The sequence below is a fragment of the Penicillium chrysogenum genome, assembly GCF_028827035.1.
Source record: "Penicillium chrysogenum strain IBT 35668 chromosome Unknown utg000005l_segment0_segment0, whole genome shotgun sequence".
Taxonomy (NCBI): Eukaryota; Fungi; Ascomycota; class Eurotiomycetes; order Eurotiales; family Aspergillaceae; genus Penicillium; species Penicillium chrysogenum.
The window spans coordinates 897,578-921,043 of record NW_026622753.1 but is presented as its reverse complement, the minus strand read 5'-3'; the positions used below and the strand labels follow the sequence as shown (position 1 = coordinate 921,043).

Below are 23,466 nucleotides of genomic sequence, written 5' to 3'. Positions count from 1 at the left end.
ATTAAAAAACCAAAACATTTTGTTACGTCATATTCGTTCCGTTCCTTACAGGATCTGCTGGAAAGCACGGTTAATGGGCGAGCGCACGGGGACGCCCTTGTAGAAGTCGATGGTGGCAAGAGCACGCTTGCTGATGCCCTCGGGGGTGAACTCGAATTTCTGCGAATAATCAGTAAAGAGTAATAGAAACATGAGTGGCGATAACTTACGGCGTACACCTCCTTGTAGGGACCGGAAGCACCGAAGCGGTTGAGACCGAACTGCTCGTGCGAGTAGCGCTCCCAACCCATAGTGGAGCAGGCCTCAACGGACAGCACGGGAATGCCATCGGGCAGGACCTGGAGACGGTACTCCTTGGACTGAGCATCGAAGACCTCGAAGCAAGGAATGGACACAACACGGGCAGCGACACCGTGCTTCTCCTGGAGGTAGGTGGCAGCCTCAATGGCGATGCTGACCTCAGAACCAGTGGAGACAATGGTGACGGCAGCGTTAGGGGTGTTGACGGCGACGTAACCACCCCTTCAGGGCGCTCTCAATGGTGGAGAGCTCAAGCTGGGGCAGGTTCTGGCGGGTAAGAGCCATGACGGTAGGAGTGTGCTTGGAGGTGATGGCGGAGTAGTAGGCAGCGCTGGTCTCGTTGCCGTCAGCGGGACGCCAGACCATGCAGTTGGGGAGGGCACGGAAGTGAGCCAGAGTCTCAATAGGCTGGTGAGTGGGGCCGTCCTCACCCAGACCGATGGAGTCGTGGGTAGCGATGTGGATGACACGGACGCGGGACAGGGCTGACAGGCGGAGGGCACCGGCGGCGTATGAGACGAAGTTCAGGAAAGTACCACCGGCGGGGATGATGGTGCCGTAGGCAGCGAGACCGTTCATGACGGCAGCCATGGCGTGCTCACGCACACCGTAGCGGATGTAGCGACCGGCCCACTCGCCAATGCCAAGGTCAGGGGGCTGGAAGTCAACGGCGTTCTTCCAGCGGGTGTTGTTAGAGCCAGTCAGATCGGCGGAACCAGAAACCAGCTCGGGAAGGACGTCGTGAATGGCCTCGAGACAGGCCTCGGAGAGCTTACGGGAAGCGACGGCAGCATCAGTGGGCTTGTAGACGGGGAGCTTCTTCTCCCAGCCCTCGGGCAGCTTGCCGGAAAGACGGCGAGCAAGGTCAGCACCCTCGGTCTTGTGCTCAGCCTGGTACTTCTCGAAGAGCTGGTTCCACTCCTGCTCCTTGGCGGCACCCTCAGCGGCGTGCTGGTGGTACATATCGTAAACCTGCTGGGGAACAGCGAAGCTCTCCTCGGGGTTGAAACCGAAGAGCTTCTTAACGCTCTGGGCATCGTCGGCCTTGAGGGGGTTGCCGTGGACACCACCGGTACCGGCAAGCTTGGAGCCGAAACCAATGGTGGTGGTCAGTTTGATGACGGAGGGCTTGTCAGTAACCTGCTGACACTTGCGGATGGCAGCCTCGATACCCGCGAGGTCGTTGTCACCATCCTTGACCCACTCGGTGTGCCAGCCGTAAGCCTCGAAGCGCTTCATGACGTCCTCAGTGAAGGCACACTTGGTGTCACCGTCTGTGGAGACAACCTGTCAGCATTTCATACCTATGTTGAGAGATAGTAGAGTCGATCTTACCAATGGAGATGTGGTTGTCATCGTAGATGGCAATCAGGTTGCCAAGCTTAAGGTGACCGGCCATAGAGGCAGCCTCGCTGGCAATACCCTCCATAGCGCAACCATCACCGAAGAACATGTAGGTGTAGTTGTTGAAAAGCTCGAAGCCGGGCTTGTTGTAGACACCACCGGAGTGAGCCTGAGCCATGGCGAGACCAACAGCGTTGGCGAAGCCCTGGCCAAGAGGACCAGTGGTGACCTCAACACCGGGGGTGTCGTGAGCCTCGGGGTGGCCGGGGGTGGGGCTGTCGAGTTGCTACTAAAATCAGCAAAAGGCTGCTGTACATGGTTCGGAGGAACTTACACGGAAGTTCTTCAGGTCATCCATTGACAGCTCGTATCCGAAGAGGTGAAGCAGAGCATACTGGAGCATGCAGCCGTGGCCGTTGCTATCCAATTGAGGTCAGCGGGTATTCTAGAGACACGGTCGTTTCCTTCTCGGGTTGAAAGGCTGTTCCAAGCCATATCCAACTTGGTTTTAGATGAGGGGAGAAAGTACATACGAGAGAACGAAACGATCACGGTTGGCCCAGTCAGGGTTCTTGGGGTTGAAGTTCATGAACTTGTTGAACAGAACGTGGGCCACAGGGGCCATACCCATAGGGGCACCGGGGTGACCGGAGTTAGCCTTAGAGGTGGCATCAACCTGATAGCGAAATGTCAGTCAAATTTCTCAGAATGTACGCATGGAAGCTCCATCTGAGACTAAATAGCCCAATCTAGGTCCAATTGAACGCATGAAGCAGAGGGGTGATTCGCCGGAAGAGGTTGACGTACCGCGAGAACACGGATGGTGTTGATAGCCAACTGGTCCAGATCAGTGTAACCCATGATGGCGGATTCTAATACCGTTAGAGAAGAAAGCCAGAGGAAGTCTAGATACGTACATTTGTGAGTGAAGGGAATGGTTTGGAGGGAAGATGGATGAGAGAAGAAGAGAAGAGGGAGGGGAACGTATTTGTTGGTGGGGGTATGATGTCGGGTGGGGTGGCGGACTTAGTGGCTTGCAGCTCAACTGACTAGCTTAGGTACAGAAGGACATTTTAACAGAGAAATTAAGAAATTAGTATTGAAGGAAACCTATTTACGGGAGTATCTCTATATCATACAGGCTAAATCAATTCAATTGCCCTTTCCTATACTCCGTGCTTGTATATTTACTTATCCATTGCATCATGGGCTGAGTCATCGACCAGAGGGGCTCGGGCTCCTGCAACTATACAACCTTGAAGTCTACATATGTCTCATGTATGAAGCCACGCTATTATACCAATGGACATCACACTTGTTAACCCGACTTACCTCTGTACTTGTATTTCTCGAAATGCATCAATAGCCGTTTCTTCCGTTGTGACCTGGCCCGCATTTTCCGACACTGTTCCGGGTTGACATCCACATGTTCTTTTAGTATACACCGGGAGCCGCCCGGAGGACGCTGCTCCGACTCTCAACCGACCTTTCTACGGTGTGAAATTAGCCGAATTCCCATCGATGGCTCCTCAATAACCGTGCCGATGGTCAGCTGTTCAGCAGAAAAAAGAGCAGCTTGGATGGAATTGATGCCTTCCAAGGCTCCTTGACAGCTCCTTGACAACCCAGCTTGTAAACGTGGCCGTGCATCGGATTCCCTAATCAGGCCAATCCGAGGAAAGATCGAAACACCAATGACAATGTGAATCTGTGAATATAAGTGGAATAGCAATTCCAAAGAATTTCTAACACAACCCCCACAGGGAAAATGAATGTCGCTGCTGGAACGTTGGGTAATTCACCCATCGACATCCCGGTGTGCCTAAAGGAGAGTAGCGCGATATGATCGAGTCACGTGCAAAGTATATTTGAACTATACATTTAACGATGTGATACTATAAACATTTCTGGCTAAGATATGAGATGTCTGTATATGATGGACCTCGAGCTATTCTTGCCTACTATAAATCTGTCTTCTTCCAATCCCCCCTTCAAGCACGCATACAACCTAGACCCTTGCCGTGCTTCCCTGGGAAGTCATAGTCACCCATGACAAAGATGAGAAGTCCCCAGTCCAATATGAAATTCCGAAGACAATGCTTGCATCGAAACATTAGCATTGCTTTCTTCGTCCTTAATATGAATAAATGTTCAAATCCCCTTCCGATGCAATCGCCACCCCCGGAACCTCAGCTCCGACGTGTGAGAGCGAACTTCGGTCAAAATCCCCCCCGCCTCAAATTCAATCGTACAAGCCCAGGTTGAGCAACATAGTAGTCAGGTCAGCATGCACTACATGCGTACATTAGAAGTTAGCCTACTCAGCTGGAGCAACTCCATGTCACAACATGAAGGAACCTAGGGAAGCTGACTGATATGGCCTGGATATCGAAGCGTACTGGTTGGAATTCGTGATAAACATCGTTGTCTATCGAGCTTAAACAAGATGAGTGTACAAATTAACACGGAAGGCCCTTGAACGAGGCACGATTTTGGGTTCCTCCAAACCCCGGGTTACCTGTGACTTCAGTCAGCTTACATGGGGCTGGCCCTTCGTCGTAGGATCTTGTAGCGCACCATGCCCACATCATTTTATATAAAGGATATCTGCGTCGAATGGACCAGCGTCCACATATCTATCCAGGGTCATCATTTAGAGTCTGTTCGGATATATCGAGATATATTGTCGCCCACCATGAACGTAGAAGACAAGCCTACACAGTCCCAAACCGATGTGTAAGTTCCCAATATCTTGACCCAACATAGTCTAACACACTTTCACAGTCTCATCATCGGTGCTGGGCCATCCGGGCTGATGGCCGCGTACTGGATGGCCCGCTATGGAGTCAATGCACGAATTATCGACAATCGTGACACGAAGGTCTTCCTAGGCCATGCAGACGGGCTTCGTGCACGCACCCTGGAGTTGTTCGACAGCATGGGTTTCCAGCACCGTGTTATACAGGAAGGATCTATCTCCACCGAGGCGAACATTTGGGTGTGTCACCTTGTTTTCCACCGAGAGTAGGGCTTGCCTGACAACGCCACGAACAAATAGGTCCCCGGTCCGCAGGGAAATATCATCCGACAGGCTCAAATTGACATCTTCAGAGTCGACGAGTCACCTTTCCACAATACACGCTTGAACCAAGGACGTATTGAAAGGTTCATTCTCGATAGTATTCGAGAGCACTCCGATCTCGATGTGGAACGGAGCGTGATCGCCGACTCTTTGGAATACGACGAGGAATTGAGTAATGATCCCAACTCGTATCCTATCACTGTCAAGGTCCGAGTCCTCGGGGAGGATGATTCGAATCCGCTGTGCGGACAGGAAATTGAAAATGGCGCCGAAGCTGCTGGCAACGTGGTGAACCGCAGTAACTTGCTTCCTGATGACTGGGCCGATCTAGCCCCGCGCAGAAAGCCGCAGAGGACTCAGGTTGAGACTATCAAAGCCAAGTATCTGATCGGGTGTGATGGTGCCCACAGCTGGACGAGAAAACAGCTGAACATCCCCGTTGAAGGGTCTAACACGGACCATATATGGTTAGTGGTACTCAATATAAACCCGCGCCACAAAAGCTAATACGACCACATATACAGGGGCGTTATAGACGTGATACCCCTTACCGACTTCCGTAAGTACTACCCGCCATGTACGCTGCGCTCTCAATGACACCCACTGAATATGAATTTAGCGGACATCCGCCGCGTAAGCGTCGTCAACAACGCCGCAGGCACGATCCTCGTGATCCCACGGGAGCGCGGCTTAGTCCGCTTCTACGTCCCCGTGCAGACCTGCGAAGCAGGTGCAACTGACCGATTCGATCGCTCAAAAATTACGCGGGAGCTAATCCGCGCGCGCGTGCAAGCCATCCTTGCCCCATTCACATTCGACTTCAAGGAATGTAGCTGGTGGACGGTGTACCAAGTCGGGCAGCGGATTGCCACACAATCCACGAAGGACAACCGGATCTTCCTTGCTGGTGATGCGGTGCACACGCACTCACCTAAGATGGGTCTCGGGATGAACATGAGTATGCAGGATGGGTTCAATGTTGGATGGAAAATTGCACTTGTTGTGGCGGGTACGCTCAAGCCTGAGGTTCTTGAGACTTATGCTTCGGAGAGACACCCGCTTGCGGAGATGTTGCTTGACTTTGATCGCCATTGGTCGCCTATGTTTACTGATCGGAAACCTGGAGTGGCAGATACGAAAGCTTCGGACATTGCCCGTATTGGAGGGAGGTTCGAGGACTTCGCTGACGGTTGGAAAGTCTTTTACCCCGCGAGCAGTCTTGTTCGGAAAGCCGAAGACAACGCTGAATTTGCCTTTGCACGACACATGATTCCTGGGGAGAGAGTCCGGCCGGTGAAGCTCCGCAATCAGGCTGATGGCGGGGCACTATGGACAACAAGAGTCTTGGAAAGCGATGGGCCCTTCCGCATTCTAGTCTTAGCTGGGGATATACGAAACCCAATGCAGAAACAACGCCTCGAGACCTTGGCTCGGGTTTTGGCTGGACAGCCTGGGTCGAGCGTTTCACCACTGAGTCGCTACTTGGAAATCCCAGGTCGGTTCAAGAGTCCTGTTGATGTACTCACCATTCATGCTTCGCCTTGGAAAGAGGTAGAATTGTTTGATTTCCCGGAGGTTCTGCGTCCATTCGACCGGGTGACAGGGTGGGCATATGACAAGATTTGGTGTGATGATGCTTGCATCTTTGATCGTTATTGTGATGGAACAGCATATGAGAAGTGGGGTGTTGACCGGGTTCTTGGGGCGCTGGTGGTCGTTCGCCCGGATCAATATATCGGATGGGTGGGTGAACTTGGAGATGTGGAGGAATTGACGCAGTACTTGGATGGAATCCTTGTGAAGAAGTCGTCGACAAACGGAGTTCACCCAGCCCTCTAGAGAATAGCACACAAGGCAATGGGAATACGATAGGTCGACTTCTAAATGAATTGTTCCAATTGATATGGCTTCGAAGTGCTTGTCGGTTGAATAAACAATTATGTGCTGAAAGGAAAACGAGACTATTGGTACATTCACAATTATAATCTGACAAAACCCCTCGCAACTCCACAGTCCCCTTCATGCTTACACGCGAGTCTCAGGCACCGATGACCCATCTTCTCGTAGTTCAGTAGTAGGATCGGCAACATGAGACGACCTAGGCGCATCCCCTTTATCAAGCGAGTCGCGGATGACTTCTGGACTAGCAGGGAACACGAACTTCGAGCTTTTCCACGGCTTCACCTTCAGGCGGTACATAGTATCAATCTCCTCCAGAGTACGGCCCTGTCCCTCCATAACGGCGAAGTAAACCAGACCTGCGGCAAGGAAAAGACATCCAGCGAAGACATAGCCGAAGCGGAAGTCAATGGCACCGGTAATAAATGGAGTGAAGAAGGCAAGGAGGAAGTTCCAGAGCCAGTTCGATGCAGTCGCCAGAGACATGGCTTGCGCACGATATTGCGAAGGATACAACTCGGCGATGATCGTCCATACCATGGGACCCCAGGTACTGGCAAAGCCAAGAATGAACAGGCAGGCAAAGACCACCATAATCACACCGGCAGTCTTAGTTCTCTCGGGGAACTCGTGATCCAGGGAGAAATGGCCCACCGAGGCAAAGATCATGAAGCAGACGAACATCCATAGCGCACCGGTTATAAGAGAACGGCGTCGGCCCCAGTGCTCAATTAGGTAGAGACCAAGGAATGTCGTTCCGAAGTTGACGGCTCCTAGAATCATCTGCGTGACATAACTATTCTCGATCCCAGCACCTTTGAAGATCGTTGTTCCCTAATAGGTGTTAGTTGGTTCTCTTTCCTCTGTGTTAATGATCTCGTATCTCACATAATAGAAGAAGTAGTTAGCACCTGTCAGCTGCTGGAGTGCTTGCAGGGCGACGCCAACAGCAATCCGGTACGCCATCGTCGGAGCACGGAACATCTGCATCCAGGTAACCTTCCCGTTGCGCTTCTCTTCCTCGTATTTCTGTTGGATTTCATCGAACTCGATGTGGAGAGCGCGGTGGTTACGAGGGACACCGTAGACTTTGGAAAGAGTGTCCATAGCTTTATCCACCTTGCCGTGACGGTAGTCATACCGTGGACTTTCAGGGAAGAACATCATACCAAGACCAAGAATTGCGGCCCAAATGTATGTGACACCCATAGGGATACGCCATGAACCGGGGTCGGGGCGACCTTCGGTCCCAAAATTGATACAGTTAGCAACGAAGATTCCGAGTGTGATGAACAGCTGATATGTACTGAGAAGAGTTAGTATGCGATAATCAACACATGTGAAGGACCCAGGCCCGGCCATTCGACGTACCTAATCAGCGATCCTCGAATGTGCCTCGGTCCTGATTCGGCTTGATACATAGGTACGAGTAGAGAGATTGCACCGACTCCGAGCCCAGCAACCCAACGACCCACGGCGACCTGGTACCACTTGCCAGAAGGTGCGGACATCTGGACGGTGATTCCAATGCACACCATCAGAGACCACCAACTGATACACCACTTTCGTCCGATACGGTCAGCGATGGGTGCTGCGACTAAAGCTCCCATCAGAGTACCAATCGACAGCTGTAGGGCCGTATTAGCTATGAGCAAGAAACGGTAAAGGGCACGCCGCTTACCAAGGCAACAATGAGACCCGAACGGACATGACTGAAATGATAGGTCCCATCCGATTGAAGTTGACCATAGCGCCTGAGGAAGTTGTCCATTTCCAAGAAGCCAGAGATCTGACCAGTGTCGTAACCGAAAAGGAAACCGCCCATAGAGACGAGAATGCCCATAATGAATGAGCGCCAAGTGAGAAGCGGAATAGGTGTGTCGACGACATCACCGGGACCTTTCTCGTGTCCATTTGTGGAAATAGACTCCCCAGGGGTCTGGGAGCCTGCATAGAGGTCTTGCGGACGCTTTTTGAAGACCTTATCGAACATAGTGCCAGTGGGTCCTACTTGCTTGTGATATCTGCTACTGGAAATTAAATTTTGGGGGATCCATGTTGTACCGGATCGACCCTTCTTATACAGTTCCTAACCAAGAAAGCCAAGGCTAGGCAATATGGGGGCAGTGATGGAAGGCGAGTTTCTCAGGGGCTCATACGATCGAGGACACCGATGACACGTTGATCCGAGGGCCCAGGTATGCGAACTTCAAGCCTGCTCACATCCCCGCAAGTAAACGGATTTGGCACGTTCACCCATTCGGCTACGGGGTGTTTGGGTGGTTCATCGTTGCTGTTGGTCAACATATCAACTCCAGACTCCACGCCCAAAGGTTTTCTGTGGCGCGGAAGTCTCGGCCCTCTGGGTGCTCGTGATCCTTTTTTTTTCCTGGGAACGAATGATATTTCTGGGGAAGCGAGCCACGCGATGGGAGTCTGGAGAAGTAGTGATGCAATCGGTGGCAAAGCTTGGCATTGACCGCACTTTTACGGTAATGTTCAAGAGGATAGGACAATATATTGTCGAAGTACAATTATCATAGTCTTGATAGCAAAATGTACCAGTGAGTGCAGAAAGTCAAGAGAGGTGTTTTCCATGAGCGCACCTTTTGATGCCGCCCCGTAGAGAATACTAACGCTTCGACCTTTTTAGACATTACCGCAGGAATAATACTACTTGAGACACAATTATAGGCTTGATAAAACTGCAGTCCTGGATTCTGGGCGCTCTGTTGACCTGGTTACGCCACCAAATTTGCTAGAAATGGTCGATTCAATCGGGTACTCCGGGTACAATCTACAATCTACCAGGCAAAATGGGAGAAACGTCTCGAACATTTCCATGTCCTGAGCACTCACCGAAAGTACAATTCGGGATTGGAGCATTCTCTCAATTTGTTTACTTAGAGCAACATCTCCAGATTATTCACCCTGGGTTCGGCTGCACGGGTGGCCAAACCCCCGACCAGCAAGATATCTTCCATCCTTCTCGTTTCCATTAATTCCGGTTTCCCCAAAAGTCTAATCACCACCAGCCAACTTCCACTTGGGAATCCCCCTGTTCAGGCAATATGACGAGGAATGCCCTCAACTGCGTCCCCATTTTGATCAAATTCCCGACGTGAGTCACCAACTGGCGTCACAGTCTCATTCGTTGTCGCATACTTTTCAGACTGGTTTTCCAGGCCTGCACGATCCAAGGCTTCCTGGGCAGAAACAGCAGTTCTGCAACGATATTGCATCGCATACACTGCTACGAGGACACCAACGATCCACCATGAGAACATTATAGGGAGCGCACGGTACAGCCGATTATTGCAGCCACCCGACCAGATCTGGATCAGGACCTCGTATGCCTCATGGGAGGGAAGGGCATAACCCCAACGGAAGAACCCAGGACTCAGCTCAAATGGACTGATGGTGCTGGCAACATTGATTATGACCCATGTCAAAACAATAAACGGCATGAACTGAATCGGGATGAAAGCAGTCGTGATGTCGAAAAATAGGAAGTTGATGTGCATCAGAAGCCACATAGTGATCCAAGTCAGCACAAACTGACTTCCTTGTTGTCCCCAGGACTCTCTGAACGCCCATATATAGCCCGTCATCAACAGTGATCCCGTGAAGGTGTAGAGGATGGAGGCTATGACGCGGATCAGGCCGTTGGCTTTCCAGGACAATTTAGTGAATGCCTCGAAATGGGTTGATATTCCATTCAGGACCAACATGAAAAAGAACTGTTGGATGATTGGCATCACCATGGATACTGTGTTGTAGAAGACCCTTGGACCTTGTTCCGTGTCCTTGATGTTGATTTCTTCGGCATGGATGGGGTTGAGGAACGCTTGCAGATTGGCTGCATTAGAGAGATCGGCGGATGCCACCACTGAAGATCCATTGTTGGCGTAGTACGTTGACCGTGTGGTTTCAATCAGTTTCAACATGTTGGAGTACACCGCGGCCTGCGAGAAAACCGGGTATCTCACCCCGTTCCAGATATAAGTGAGCGAGGTTGGCAGGCTGGACGCATTTGCCAGCGCCGACGCCAATCCGGCGGATCCATCCTCGGTGGTATAAATAGCCCCCAGTAGTCACCGCGGCATACGGCTTCTCGGATATCCTCTGGTTGCGGATACTTGTTGGAAGGTTCGGACAACAAGGTGGGGAATTCATCTGCTCGCAATTGGTGGTAAGCGTCTGACACTGACTTTCCGATGATACCGCCATCATAGTCAACATAAAGCACGTTGAAGTTGTGATAACGGGTGGTACTTCGGAACTGCGTTGCATAAAGATAGCACATGTTCCCTAAGAAAAGAATCTGAAGGAGAAGAGCCATGGTGATCACAGCGGGCAAAAGCCGAGGCCTGATCTCCTTCCATGCGCCCATTTTGGGATATGAGTTTGATTCGGATTTCATCTTAGGAGATGTAGGGGAGATGAGGTGCACACGTTCACTGAAGTACCCCTGAAGAGTGACATTTATAGGAATTCTCGGAAGCCGATCCCTGTGGTGTTTGCTCGCTGTGTATCCATGGATGTTTACGTTAGCTTGGTCACTCCAACTGGTTGCACCGTCCGAAGTATAACGATACCTCTGGACAATGGGACTACTTTAGGGGTCGACCAATCACATTGGTCAGACAGTCGATCAAGCTCCCGCTGAGTCAGCGGCACAACATCCCGTTTCCGAGGTCAGGGCTCGGACTAAACTGCGATTGGTCGCTCTCGATGCTCCGTACCTTATTATACCTTATACCTTATCCAGCAAAAGAAAATCATCTCCCATTATACGGGAGGACCAGTCTCACAGAGTAAGGCTAAGCTCATCGTAGCGGCTACACTAAAGATGTCTTCCTCATACGAGTGACGTAGTCCGGAACACATAGTACAACATAAACTGACTATGTGCAGCCTTGTATCCCAGCAACAGCAATGTCCCTTATATTTGATTTAATATTTACTCAATAGCTGTTGGTAAGGTTATCAATTCCAAGGCAATCAAAAAGTTGCAATACCAATTGAAATTATAAGCTACCTAGGTTGAGATATATAACGGATAATTACTCAACCGCTCGACTGGTTATGGGTAGTTGGGGAAAAATAAGTGATACTGCCGCTATACCGGTCCCGGGCATATCAAACTTGTATTTAGATATGGTGTTATTTTTAGCCTAAAGGGGATAATGAGACCGAATTCAGGAAGGGGACACTCGGAGGGGGCGGAGGAAGCCACTATCCATATCGTTACATAGGCACATATGCCGTCAAATGCTTGTAGGCGCCTCTTGTTCTGCAAAGTATATCGAGAGAGAGCACGCCAAGGCACCGGTTAGAATACCCCACATGCAGCTCTATTCCTCGTGTAAATAGGATCAAAAGAGTGTTGTAATCATCATCAAATTCATATATACGCGATATCCTTGGCAGTGCCTATCCAAGAAAAAACCATAAATAACTATAGTATATACCAGGCCAGGCATAGCAGCCATGGCAGGCAAAAACAGGACATATTTCCCAAGCACAAGACAAGATCAAAGAGAGACAAAAAATAGCAGAGAAAACTCAAACTCAAAGATAAAATAAACGCATATAAACGCCCTCATCCACAGGTATCATGAGAACAAAATATGAAGACGGAAAGCGATTTCAAAACCCAAACCCCTTCCGAGGAAAAAAGACACTCAGCACTACATAATTAATCAGACGGCCAGGCGTCGGTCCCAGCCATTGACCAGAGAAAACTCATCGACCTCACCTTCACCATGCATAGCAAAAGCATGGAAAGGATCGATGGTCTTGACATCCTCAGGACAAACCTGAACATCAGCATATGGTGCCAGAGACTCCTCGGCACTCCCCATACTCTCGCTCGAATAGCTCAGAACGCTCTGCGCGGTATGTTCTGGCTGATGTACGAAGTCGCCACTACTGGCGGACCACGCCTCGGGCGAGAGGTCGTGGATATCGCTCTGCGGGTGATTGACTAGGGTGGTGTCGTTGGGTCTGCGATTGTATTCGGCTGCGATCGAGGCGAACGGGCCCGGGTCTTCGCCGCATTCTTTGCCGCCGTAGATACCCGTAAAGATGTTGGAGTACCCGCGGTCCATGTCGCTCAACACATACTCCCAATCGGCCATTGTGATGGCGCCAGCTGTGGGATCGGAGGGCTCAGAACAGGACATAGAGCGTGGGTGGTCGTAGCCCAATGATGTGGATAAGCGGGGGTCTGAGGGTAGGTCCAAGGGGGAGTGACCTTTGTCGTTGAGGTAGAGTGGAGCGGGGAGCTGGTCAGGTTGAGAGACGGGCAGGCTGCTCCAGCTAGGGGATCGGAGCGACTGGGGAATAACTGGGGGTGTGGTTCCGGAGATGGTGTTCCGGCGAGAGGACTGCGGGGATGGTTGGGTTGGAGGCTGCTTATCACGGGTGGAGCAGGCGATGAGGCGAGACTTCAAGGCCTGCAAGTGCTTCTTGGGGGATTTGCTCGGCTTCTGTGTTGGCGCTACCATCTCCTGGTGCTGCTGCTTGCCCACTGATGGGCGTCGTCCACCATCCAGTGAAACCAGAGTGTTGGACAGCGTGCCGAATTCAGCAGCGGCCGCACTCGACTCCGTTTGGAGGTATTGCATGGCAGTTCCGAGTAGCTTCTGGCTATCCTTGGCCAATTTGCTATCGTTGTTGACATCAAGCATTTGCCAAAGAAGTCCAAGCCCGGAAAAGAATATAAGCTCCTTTCTGTTGATACAAACGGAGAGACACAAGCGCCTCTCTTCGAGAAGCTCAAGAATCTGAATGATATGCTTCGCCGAATCGGACAGCGCGAGGATAGACGCAGACCGAAGGTTCTCGTCAGCGTAGCAGACAGCCGGGCGATGTATCAAAGATCGAATGAAATAGTACACAAGTGACTATAGAAGGTCAGTATTTTCTTGCAGAACATTTAAGACTCCATGCTGCGACTTACCAGAAGCGGTGACCGGCTACTCGTGACGTTCGTGCTAGGCTTGTCCTGACTGAACTCGAGACGAAGGTGTGGGGGCAGCGTGTGAAGCCACTCATCCAATTGCCCTGCCACCGAGCGCATCTTCGAAACGCACACATCGTAGCCAGATTTCGAAGGGAACAGATCGTCCAAAGCCTTGTTCAAGATCCTTGCAGCTCCAAAGAGAGCAATGGCGCTGGAAATGCGAGTGGATTCCCCAGGTAGGGTCGGCAAAAACCCTGTTTCTGTGACATTCTCATCGTCCACATCAACCGGATACTCAGTCTCGATATCCTCTTCGCGCAGCAGGACAGGTAGTCCAGTAAACACGGAGCAGAATCTGTCAAGCACATATTGCGACCAGAAGACCTTCTTACGAGTCTCGTCGTCGAGAGGGTTGCCCGAGCTTTCTTGGTTTTCATGCATGCCCAGTTGATGGCAAATATCCACACCAAGAGCACGGTAGCGAAGCAATGTGCGGTAGTCGCCTTTGGTTATGCAGTAGATCTGACCAAGAACAAAGCACTGCAGGCTGGAAACCGACGTTTCACTCGAGAAGGAATCAAGCGTGGCCGACCAATTCTCTTCGAAGAAAGTCGGGTCTTGGTTGGTTCGCGACGTTGATGAAAGGGCAGCAATACCAAAAATCAGGTTCAACTGTGCCATCACATGGGCATTGCGCTGTAGAGTCTCTGTATTGTTGAGATACTGTTCGTAAGCTTTCAGAATGGTTGGGCGATGTACCACAGGGTACAGTGGCGCCCATTCTTGGAAGAAGATGTTGATCAGCTGGTCCGACACCAAGCGGGGTGGCGTTTTCACAGCCTGGTTGGGGGTACCCTGGACCACTGAGGTAGCCAAGGACGTGAGCGCCCCTGTGGGTATCTTCGTTGCTGATTTACCCTCACTGACAAGCTTGTGGGTGAAGACATCTGCGCGTGTAAGTTGATTGCTTCAATTTGTAAAAGGGAAACGCATAACATACCAGCAAATCCCTGGTTGCTAGAAAATCCGATGAAAGGGTTCTGCGACTTCTGGGATGGTCGGGTCGTTAATCGCTCTACATGAAACATGCCATCCGATGAATCCGAAGTGTTCGACTTCGCTGTCGCAGAAGCAGAAGGAGACCGAACAGAGGCGGCTCGTTGCGGCGGCGTAAATGAATGTATCCGGGACAAGACATCGATCTTCTCGTCCTTCTCGTCTAACAGGTCCTTCAAGTCTTTCACTTCACTTTCTAGAGACCTGACTCGTTCTTCTAGCGACTCGGTATATCCACGTGGGAAGGCGCGGCGGCTCAATTTGTCGCTGGTGCGGCACTCGAAGCCCACGTTGGCACATTGCGAGCAGCAAGGTCGAACACCGTCACAGCGTATTTTCTTACTTCGGCATCGGTCACAGGCTTGGGCAATACGGCTCGTTGTGCCAGTGCCACCGACCTTGATCACTTTCATAGGCAAGATACCAGGCATGTTGTGCAGAAGGGGCACACGGGCCGCCGATGTTAAGTTCGTTGTATTTGGAAGGCGCCAGAAGTGTAAGCACAACACTCCATATAAAATTATTGATTCGAAGATATGCAACTGAAGAAATCCCCAGTTTGAATAAGACAAGTATGCTGTATGCAGAAAGAAGCCTAAAAACATGGGGGGGGCGACTTCGGGAAGATGGGGTCACGCCAATGCTGAGTCAGTTGAAAGTGGGGACTGCTGACCATCCTCTGGCGCCAATAAACTCGTCGTTGTATCGCCGGTAATTGGTATTAATTGCGTACCGAGTCCGTTCACTTGGCCTGGAGTCATTATTGGACCCGATTTTTTGACTATTTCGAGGGGCGATACATCCTTCCCCCGTGGACCGCTCAAACTCGCCCCGGATTTTTCCTGCAGGCCTCGATATTTCTTCTGTTTGATTGTTGGACCCGATCCTCCCGGTCCCCGCACTCCACATTCCACAACTCTTTGACTGGTATGGCAGTGTCTACGGAGTAGTATGGCAATGTATATTGGCTTCAATGGCAAAATGACGCCTCTATTCGGGTACATGTGCTCTGGATTCAGTATTTAGATAGACTTTTTGAGGGCTACATCTGCTACCTACCTCAAGCGCAGGCGGATCCAACCCGGTTGCGGTAACTGGGCCGATTCCGATTTCCTCCCTCCGGCGGTTCTGAAGGGCGTGTCTACCTACTACATACGTTGGCTTAATAGGCCTAGTATTACATTTTGGTCCGATGATCGGCCGCTGTGCATAGTCAAATTCGTCTCAATTTCCCACTAAGACAAAAAGGTAACACCGCGATCCTTCCAATAATGAAACACACCGGACGTATAGTACGTACTTTGTACACGAAATACCACCTCAGTCGTTGGCCACGCTAGGTCTTGCTGAAGTCATGACCGAAATAAAGTCCAAATTCAACTCTAACCATGAAACGCCGAGAAAAGCCGTGAAATCCCCAGGATCTTGAAGGTTTAAATCCACAGTGAAGTAATACAGACCTCACTTACATACAGTGGCGAACCGTTCGCGGAGGATGGAACGCGGGGAAACAACTGGAGAGTTTCAAATGTAAATTATATTACTAGCTCCACCTGGGCACCTATCAGCTGCATGGATTAGTTGTCATCATAGCCCAACCTAAGACGCGGGAAATAGTTCAATGTTTAATATCGAACCAGTACAACCTCTCGTATTTATGGTAACGTGAAGGAAAGCCCGTTTTGTTCCGCTCAGCGAGTTTTGCCCGAGAGATGAGCGAACCATGGTTTGCAAGTTAATAGCCCCACTAGGCTCCGGTCTGTTGGATTCGCGATCTACGGCTGTGTCTCTGCGCTCCACTGTGTCCAAGACCGCACCTCTCAATATTGGTCGTTTCGAATTGTAGACAAAAGTATGATCTACCTCTGGCATACCGATCAACGTCACTGGTGCTCCCTGATTCGCTGCGAAAATGCCATCTACCGCGTCCTTGGCCAATCTGGTGGATTTCGTAATCGGCGTTCCTGCAACTGGCTTCCCCCGCATGCACATCCCAACCCCCATATGTAGATCATGTTCCAAGGTTGTTCTCAACCCCTTTTACAACTCCATCCCTGGTCATGGAGAAGTGCTATGCAAGGTTACACCATTTTGTGCCATTTTCTTCCGTATACGTACGTGTAGGTATAAAGCCGAGAAAGGGACACCATATCTAAAAATGACACCCAAGATGAATATCAGAGAAGACTTAAGAGACTACCAAAAAGACACGAAAAGGGCATAAGCCGCCAACTGTTCTATAATTTTGGACTTGGATCGTCATAAGTGTGAACCCCCTGTCTTTTCGTCATGATTGAACGCTAGTAGCGCCTACACATGGAATAACTCGATGCGCTATGGGGGTGTGGGGCTCGCAACTTTCTTTTTTTTTGAGATGATCTGGCGGGAACTGGGCTTGCTGCCGCCTGTTAACCTAACAAAAATTTGGGCATTAAGTGGATATTAAGGAATGCTCCGGATGCTTCAACATGTCCGTGGAGATAGCATTGTGATCCTCGCGTGTCTTCATCAGACCCATCAACAAGATCTGGGCCCTTGATTTGGCATCATGAAAAGTCTTCGGCTTCGTCCAACTCGGCTGTCTGTGCACTGAAATACTCTGCCACCGTTTTAGAAGCCAGTAGCTCCGTTCTCTGTTTCATGGTCAGTTGCGGAAAATGAGAAACGAGATGACCCCTTGACACACGCGACACGTTGGATCACTTACCTGTTTTATTAATTCCTCAACAGCTTTCTCCAGCAGCTCCCCTTCCAAGGTGCGGAATCGGGCAATAGAGGTGAAGATCCCAGGTCGGAACACAGAATCCAAAGTCGCTTTGTCCTCTTGCATACTCGAGATAATCTCCCCAGTCTCCTGGAGAAGAGCGAGCTGTGTCTCAAGCCGCTCTACAAGCAGCACCGCAGCGCGTAGCTGGAAAATGTCCCACAAGGGATCAACAGCGAGAAGCTCGCGGAGATGACTGGCTGATTGGATCTTTTCGCCTTTCCAGGTCGTTTCCAGCTCCCGACCGCCGTCGGTTGTCTGTGCGATCCCGAAGTGAAGCCCGTCTTCTTCGTTCACACATGCTATCCACACAAGCCCACTTTCCCATGTTACTTCTTCGGAGCCCTCAACAGACGAAATTCGAATCCCAGAATTGTTTTGGCAGAACATCCTCTTTGCGAGGCCGAGAGGATCATCCTCGGGAATATCTAGATTGAGGAATATTTCCCGTGCGTCCGTCGTGCCGCCTTCCAGAAATCCATAGGAAAACATCATTTCAGATGCAGGCTTTCCGTCTCCGTACCTGCCGTGCAATGTGTCAGCCAAGACTCAGTAACCACGTTCACCGTATAGGAACCTCACGAAATCGTAACCTCTTCTCCAGGCTGGAGAGCCTTTCCCCATCGTAGCTGAAGAACCGCGTTCCGCTCCGAGTCTGCATCGTACAGCGCCTTGACTCCATCACCGGAGCCATGATTGGCCATGTCAATACAAGGCACCATTGACAGGCCACTGCCGGGTAGGTCCAGCATGCGTGACCGATAAGCAGCGTCGACATATTTCCAGTCATCAATTGTCAGCGCGCCGGTCTTCTCATCCCACCAGCTCCGCTGACACCACGCAATACCCTCCGTAGCCTGGCGTAGCTGTTCAAACTCCCGCTCAAGGGATGCAAATTTCGCGTCCAAAGCTTCCGTAAGAGACGTGCCTCGAAGGAGCTCTTGTTCCTCGGCGGTGTAGAAGGTGGGCAGAGGGAACGATGGAGGCAGGAACCTCACATATTCGGTCCAGGGATTGGAGATACCAATGGTCTCGTTTGCTGAGCGCAGATCAGGGCTGCTATGGGATAGTTGAATGAGCAAGAATATGAGGATTGCTCCTCTAGCTGTCTGTGTATCTTAGTTGGCTTCCCTCATTGTAATGTAGCTAGATTGGGGGGATGAGCAGCGCATACCCTTCCAAAGTCACCGATATTTTCCAGCACCTCGCGCAAATACCTGTCAGTTTTGGCATGGTTCTGGACTGTCTCCAGGGATAAAACCAATTCCGAGGGAACACGTAGGAGGATCTTGGGTTCTGCATCGTTTTCGCTGCTCATCTGCGCTTCTGTTGCGATGAGCGCACTGCCTTTGTCTCCGCCATGTCGATCAGATCCAAGCTTATGAACTGCGATGCCTTGGACGACAACCCCGTTGAGCCGCTGCCAAGCTGGCAGGGATTCGATCGGGATGTACTCGCGCTTCATTGTGATTGAATTGGAGGTTGGCGTTGTCCGCTCAAAATGCCGCCGATGACGATCGTTCCCTTATCGATAAGCCCGGCTGGCTCTTACCCTTTTTGGACAAGATCGCATTACAGCATGCGGACGTCATAGCGCCGAGTAGAAATAATCATGAAATCCGACCCTCTAGCTGTTCAAGTATTTACAATTACTGGAAATTTGCTATGCGCCATCACTGTATCTCTTCTGCTACGGCAATACTGCACGGCATGTCTGTTTCACGACAATCTTGGCGGGTCGTCCTACCGTTACAGTCCGCCATACAACCGCTAGTTCTCCGTGCACCACTTGGGGTCCGAAATTACTCCATCTTTGAGGATTGGAAAGGAAGCTCAGCAGAGGAGCACATACGCAAGCGCTCTGAGAAAGGCGATACAGATGACGTACATTCAGAGGCAGCGGCCTCTGGCTTGAGGGAAAGGAGGGCAAACCAGGGTCTTGCAGATGAAACCAAGTCACAAGGAATGACGGAGAGGGGCGGGACCAAGTATGGAAAGAAGGCTAAAGAGGAACATCCGAAAGCGCCAGAGCCGGTCATTGGCATGAATGACGAGCGTCCAAAGGTCAGTTCATATGAATGATGGGAGAGTTCATGTTGCTGACTGCGTCTCTATCTCGCAGAAGGGGGGTTGAGTCAGATATCTTGTGGTGCGTTCTTCGAGCTCGATATTTAAGTGTCGATGTCCCAAAACTTTGTAATAATACAATCAGAGCAGAGAACGAGGTCATAAGACATTTCCATTACTAATGTCATATTATGGGAGATGCTGTACATAAAGGGACTGGCCTACCGACCGACCTTGAATGACAGGATCTACAATGGTAATCAGTCAAATCAACCATATTCTGTAGTTTCGGAATGGCACTCACATCGTGTTTCCCAACTGCAACAATGTCATCCTCGGAGACTCGAGTTCCACCCACTCCTTCGACATAATTGATAGGTACGTCACCCATCACCTTTCGGGCGACATCGCCGACAGTACTGTTTCTGTGAAGAGTTAGACAGGCTATGCCAGCTCGGAATAGGGAGTACTGACTTATTGACCAAAACGCAGTCGCGGAATACAGCAGTTCCAGTGCCAGAGTTGAATGTCGCCACGTTCCGGACGGGGAACACTGGTACAAGGCCCAGAAGCTCTGCCGCTCGGGAAAGACATTGGACGACTCCAGTAGATCCAAATCGGTACAGCACCATGTCTTTCATGTTCTCAACCCGGCTGGAGCGAAGTCGTCAGCAAGGTTACAACTTTCAAATGAGCACCGAACATACGTTTTCAATTTTTCGTCCATCTCTTTGAGGCCTCCTCCATCTGGGTCGCCCATCTCGATCAAATCTTCTCGCGTATCGATAAACTCACTGCCTTCGACGTATTTGATGTAGTCCTGCTTTGCCAGCTTTCGGAGGAAAACCTCAGATATAGCGGAGCAAAGCACAATGCTTTTTGGATCTTGCATTTTCGCGATCTTGCTGATGTTCTGCAATTCCTGTCAGAATAATACGTCGCCATCAGGCAGGTCATCGTACCTTGTCTGCATCTGGGTGGTCGATCTTGTTCAAAGCGAACACCGTGGGGAATTTCTCGTCGATAAAAGCGTTAACAACAAGCTCTACCGTCTCATTTGACCAATCTTCCAGCGGCTCTTTTAAGGCAAGTTTATCCATAAATCGCGCAACAGTGGTATGGGTACTTCCGTAACCAGCAAACTGTTTCTGCAATGTGTCGATGGGGTTTGCCTCTGTAGTAAGAGTCAGTCCAGTGTCAGTATAAATGGCGTTGCAAAAGTTCACTGACTCAACGCTTGATGTCTCCTCTTTATAGAGCCCCTAAGGATAGATCAGCACTTGTCCCTCGTTCCATTATTGGCACTCCCAAACGTACCACTTCTCCATCAGGTTTCCTAGCACCCATCGCACGATCTCCGATCGCAACCACTCAATGTCCACTGACGGATCATATCCTCGGGTAGCCTTTCCTGAGATATTTATCAACACACAATCCGTGCGGTCCAATGCGGCAAACCCAACTTACCTTCAGCATCCGTAGTCCCACTCACATCCACAACATGAATCAGAGCATCCGCGTGACGCAGATCGTCCAAGAACTTGTTACCTAGTCCGCGACCCTGATGCGCGCCTGGCACAAGACCTGCGACATCTAACAATTCAATCGGCACGGAACGTCGCCCTTCGTGGCAGCCTCCGTAATTGGGCTGGCACCGATCTGAGACATTGTATCGCTGGCATGGGCATTCGATCTGGAGGTATCCGATGGCTCGCTGAGGATCAATGGTTGTGAAGCTGTCGGGTGTCAACACGGCCTGCGCGATCAACTGCGATAAGGTGGAGATGCTCGTGTAGAGCAGTCGGGGCACACATACGGGAAGTTTCCTATTCAAAGAATAATTCATTAGACCTCTGAGAGTGATCGTAACTGTCTTCGGGTTCACCTACCAACTTTGGAAGTTGCATCCGTCAAGCTGTTCAATGTTGTGGATTTTCCACTAGACGGCTGTATGCCCCTCGCACCTCCGATTAGTGGGGTGATGGAACAATGTAGGGGAACGGCATACCTTGCCCACCAGTCCAATCAGCGGATCTCGAGGCATATTGCAGGATAGATGTATCGAAGAGCAAAATCTCCTCAAAATAGCAGAATGACCAGATTTACCAAGTCTCCACAGGCCTCGGACCTGACGGTCTTTCGATAAGAAACATTTTCTGCCGCACCAAAAGGGAAGGCGGTCTTTTTGCTGGCCGCATGCTTTTATGCCACTTCAGGACGCCGACTACTCGTTCAACTTGCTGAAGCCCTTAGTTAGTGTACAAGGCTTCTATTCTCGCTGTGTACACATTCTAGCATGAACGGAAGGTTGCAACTGGGGGTCCAGTCTGTTGGCTATAATTTACGCTGAGACACTGGTACTGATGCTTAAATTCCAGGTCTTTGCAAGGCTTCGTCAGGGTGCGCCACGGCTGTGCCGCACCCGAGTTAGCCGATTGAGCAGACTCAAATTGTGTTCAGGATGATTCCCTCCACAATTCCAAGGTTATTACGTCGAATATTCCCGATCTCGGTTGAAATGTACTGGCCAAGAGATCTGTGAAAGAATCGATGGACCGAGATCTATGTCATATACAATTGGTCTATGAAACCTCGACCGTCCTACTTCAGAACACTCATTAACTCCTCGACAGGCCTCGAGGTAAGGAGATATGCATTGCTTCCTGTCATGGAAGGAAATGAAGCCTTGCCACCTCAGGCGGTCCCTAGACTATGACGCCAATCCCCGAGTTGTGTCCAGTTAGTTATTTCTGTTGACCCGAAGGCCTGGAATCTCCAATAGAGGCCAAATTCCAAGCAGGCCCCAGCCGGCTCTGGTGGGGAGAATATCCATGGCCCTGGATGCCATGTCGTCATTGTAGCAAACGTCACAACGTCTTGCCATCGACAATGAACATGGTAGATATATAAACACTCAGTTGCCTTGCCCGAAATGATACGCTTCAGATTCAAATTCATTTGCGCCACTTCTGATACTTGGTCTTTATTTACACCACCACATTTACAACCAGACGCAACATGTCTGACGCTACCTTCCACACCACCATGCAGGACCTCCGCAGGGCGGAGTCCAAACTTTCCCTGTGCCATAGTGGCAAAACCCCAGCAGACTCACACGTCTCTAGAATGAAGGTGAGTGTCTGCAACATAACACCAAGCAGAAAACAGATCACTAACATATGCTGTATAGTCTATCATCGACAAAAACACAGACATAGGCGCACAAATTGAGAAGGTCAAGGCTAACCTGCCTCTGCCTGATCAACCTCCAGTTGCCAGTGACTGGAACTCCCTTGACCAGCGTATTACAGGCGTTGGCTCTGGACGTTTAGAGTTCCCCCCTGATAACACTGGCCTGCGTGGGAGTTTGGCTCCCGGCAAGAGTGCTGATGAACTTGAGCTTGAACTTTAGGATGCCGAGGGACTGGATCACCTCTGATACTACGACAATTACCCGTGTATATGAATATGGTCATGTGTGCGATAGTCAGTTTTGTCAAGTCGTCACGAGTGACTGAATGAATCTGAAAATTTTCATGCTTATTGACTGGTGTACTATCTCAACATACAACTGTGAATCTCAACATACAACAAGTGTGAAGCGGTGCAAGGATGGATGAATCATTGCAGATCGTATACTACCTATGTAATTCTAACACAGTACCTACAGTCATAATGAGGTAACTTCCTTGCTAATGTAAACCTCCGGGAAAGCCTTCAATGAAGATTCCATGCCATTTCTATGCACCATGTTATCCTCAAGGTTGAGTCGCTTCAACCACAAATACTTGAATACACGAGGGAACTCCTCCCAGCATATATGGTGCCAAATGATGTTGAACGTATCGCTGAGTTTCCATTGACGCCAAACGAAAAGGCGGACCGAAACGCGCTTATTCAACTAAGGATTGAGACTCTTCAAGGGAAGTCATCAGTCCATGGTCATACGTCCAGGGACAAAAGGGCAATGCTTCAGGGTATCTG

The 23,466-nt window shown here is 50.4% G+C and overlaps 9 protein-coding genes across 9 annotated transcripts; 3 read left to right on the top strand and 6 right to left on the bottom strand.

Moving 5' to 3' along the window:
- Positions 1 to 45: 45 nt before the first annotated feature.
- On the bottom strand, positions 46 to 2,505 carry tktA (transketolase tktA; the record flags this gene model as incomplete). Its single annotated transcript, XM_056714490.1, has 7 exons — positions 46 to 159; positions 210 to 453; positions 521 to 1,574; positions 1,636 to 1,930; positions 1,979 to 2,063; positions 2,178 to 2,320; positions 2,452 to 2,505. 7 exons carry the CDS (start codon positions 2,503 to 2,505, stop codon positions 46 to 48), a joined length of 1,989 nt encoding a protein of 662 aa, XP_056562112.1.
- Positions 2,506 to 4,339: 1,834 nt separating this feature from the next.
- N7489_008739 (putative phenol 2-monooxygenase) lies at positions 4,340 to 6,565 on the top strand (the record flags this gene model as incomplete). Its single annotated transcript, XM_056714489.1, has 5 exons — positions 4,340 to 4,380; positions 4,429 to 4,642; positions 4,703 to 5,193; positions 5,251 to 5,285; positions 5,346 to 6,565. The coding sequence occupies 5 exons, from the start codon at positions 4,340 to 4,342 to the stop codon at positions 6,563 to 6,565; spliced, it is 2,001 nt and encodes a 666-aa protein (XP_056562111.1).
- A 186-nt stretch (positions 6,566 to 6,751) lies between these two features.
- N7489_008738 (sugar porter family MFS transporter) lies at positions 6,752 to 8,618 on the bottom strand (the record flags this gene model as incomplete). The annotated part of the gene is made up of 4 exons (XM_056714488.1): positions 6,752 to 7,459; positions 7,514 to 7,931; positions 7,997 to 8,253; positions 8,307 to 8,618. 4 exons carry the CDS (start codon positions 8,616 to 8,618, stop codon positions 6,752 to 6,754), a joined length of 1,695 nt encoding a protein of 564 aa, XP_056562110.1.
- A 1,069-nt stretch (positions 8,619 to 9,687) lies between these two features.
- N7489_008737 (SNG1 family protein) lies at positions 9,688 to 11,018 on the bottom strand (the record flags this gene model as incomplete). Its single annotated transcript, XM_056714487.1, has 2 exons — positions 9,688 to 10,692; positions 10,734 to 11,018. 2 exons carry the CDS (start codon positions 11,016 to 11,018, stop codon positions 9,688 to 9,690), a joined length of 1,290 nt encoding a protein of 429 aa, XP_056562109.1.
- A 1,312-nt stretch (positions 11,019 to 12,330) lies between these two features.
- On the bottom strand, positions 12,331 to 15,082 carry facB (C6 transcription factor FacB/Cat8; the record flags this gene model as incomplete). The annotated part of the gene is made up of 3 exons (XM_056714486.1): positions 12,331 to 13,536; positions 13,593 to 14,542; positions 14,596 to 15,082. The coding sequence occupies 3 exons, from the start codon at positions 15,080 to 15,082 to the stop codon at positions 12,331 to 12,333; spliced, it is 2,643 nt and encodes an 880-aa protein (XP_056562108.1).
- Positions 15,083 to 17,197: 2,115 nt separating this feature from the next.
- On the bottom strand, positions 17,198 to 19,007 carry N7489_008735 (SET domain-containing protein; the record flags this gene model as incomplete). The annotated part of the gene is made up of 5 exons (XM_056714485.1): positions 17,198 to 17,284; positions 17,359 to 17,938; positions 17,998 to 18,524; positions 18,590 to 18,939; positions 18,968 to 19,007. The coding sequence occupies 5 exons, from the start codon at positions 19,005 to 19,007 to the stop codon at positions 17,198 to 17,200; spliced, it is 1,584 nt and encodes a 527-aa protein (XP_056562107.1).
- Positions 19,008 to 19,125: 118 nt separating this feature from the next.
- N7489_008734 (uncharacterized protein) lies at positions 19,126 to 19,549 on the top strand (the record flags this gene model as incomplete). Its single annotated transcript, XM_056714484.1, has 2 exons — positions 19,126 to 19,479; positions 19,538 to 19,549. The coding sequence occupies 2 exons, from the start codon at positions 19,126 to 19,128 to the stop codon at positions 19,547 to 19,549; spliced, it is 366 nt and encodes a 121-aa protein (XP_056562106.1).
- A 154-nt stretch (positions 19,550 to 19,703) lies between these two features.
- On the bottom strand, positions 19,704 to 21,526 carry N7489_008733 (Ygr210 GTPase family protein; the record flags this gene model as incomplete). Its single annotated transcript, XM_056714483.1, has 10 exons — positions 19,704 to 19,730; positions 19,787 to 19,907; positions 19,957 to 20,136; positions 20,190 to 20,395; positions 20,445 to 20,656; positions 20,713 to 20,744; positions 20,800 to 20,893; positions 20,950 to 21,308; positions 21,372 to 21,397; positions 21,491 to 21,526. The coding sequence occupies 10 exons, from the start codon at positions 21,524 to 21,526 to the stop codon at positions 19,704 to 19,706; spliced, it is 1,293 nt and encodes a 430-aa protein (XP_056562105.1).
- A 974-nt stretch (positions 21,527 to 22,500) lies between these two features.
- On the top strand, positions 22,501 to 22,894 carry N7489_008732 (uncharacterized protein; the record flags this gene model as incomplete). Its single annotated transcript, XM_056714482.1, has 2 exons — positions 22,501 to 22,614; positions 22,673 to 22,894. The coding sequence occupies 2 exons, from the start codon at positions 22,501 to 22,503 to the stop codon at positions 22,892 to 22,894; spliced, it is 336 nt and encodes a 111-aa protein (XP_056562104.1).
- Positions 22,895 to 23,466: the final 572 nt, after the last annotated feature.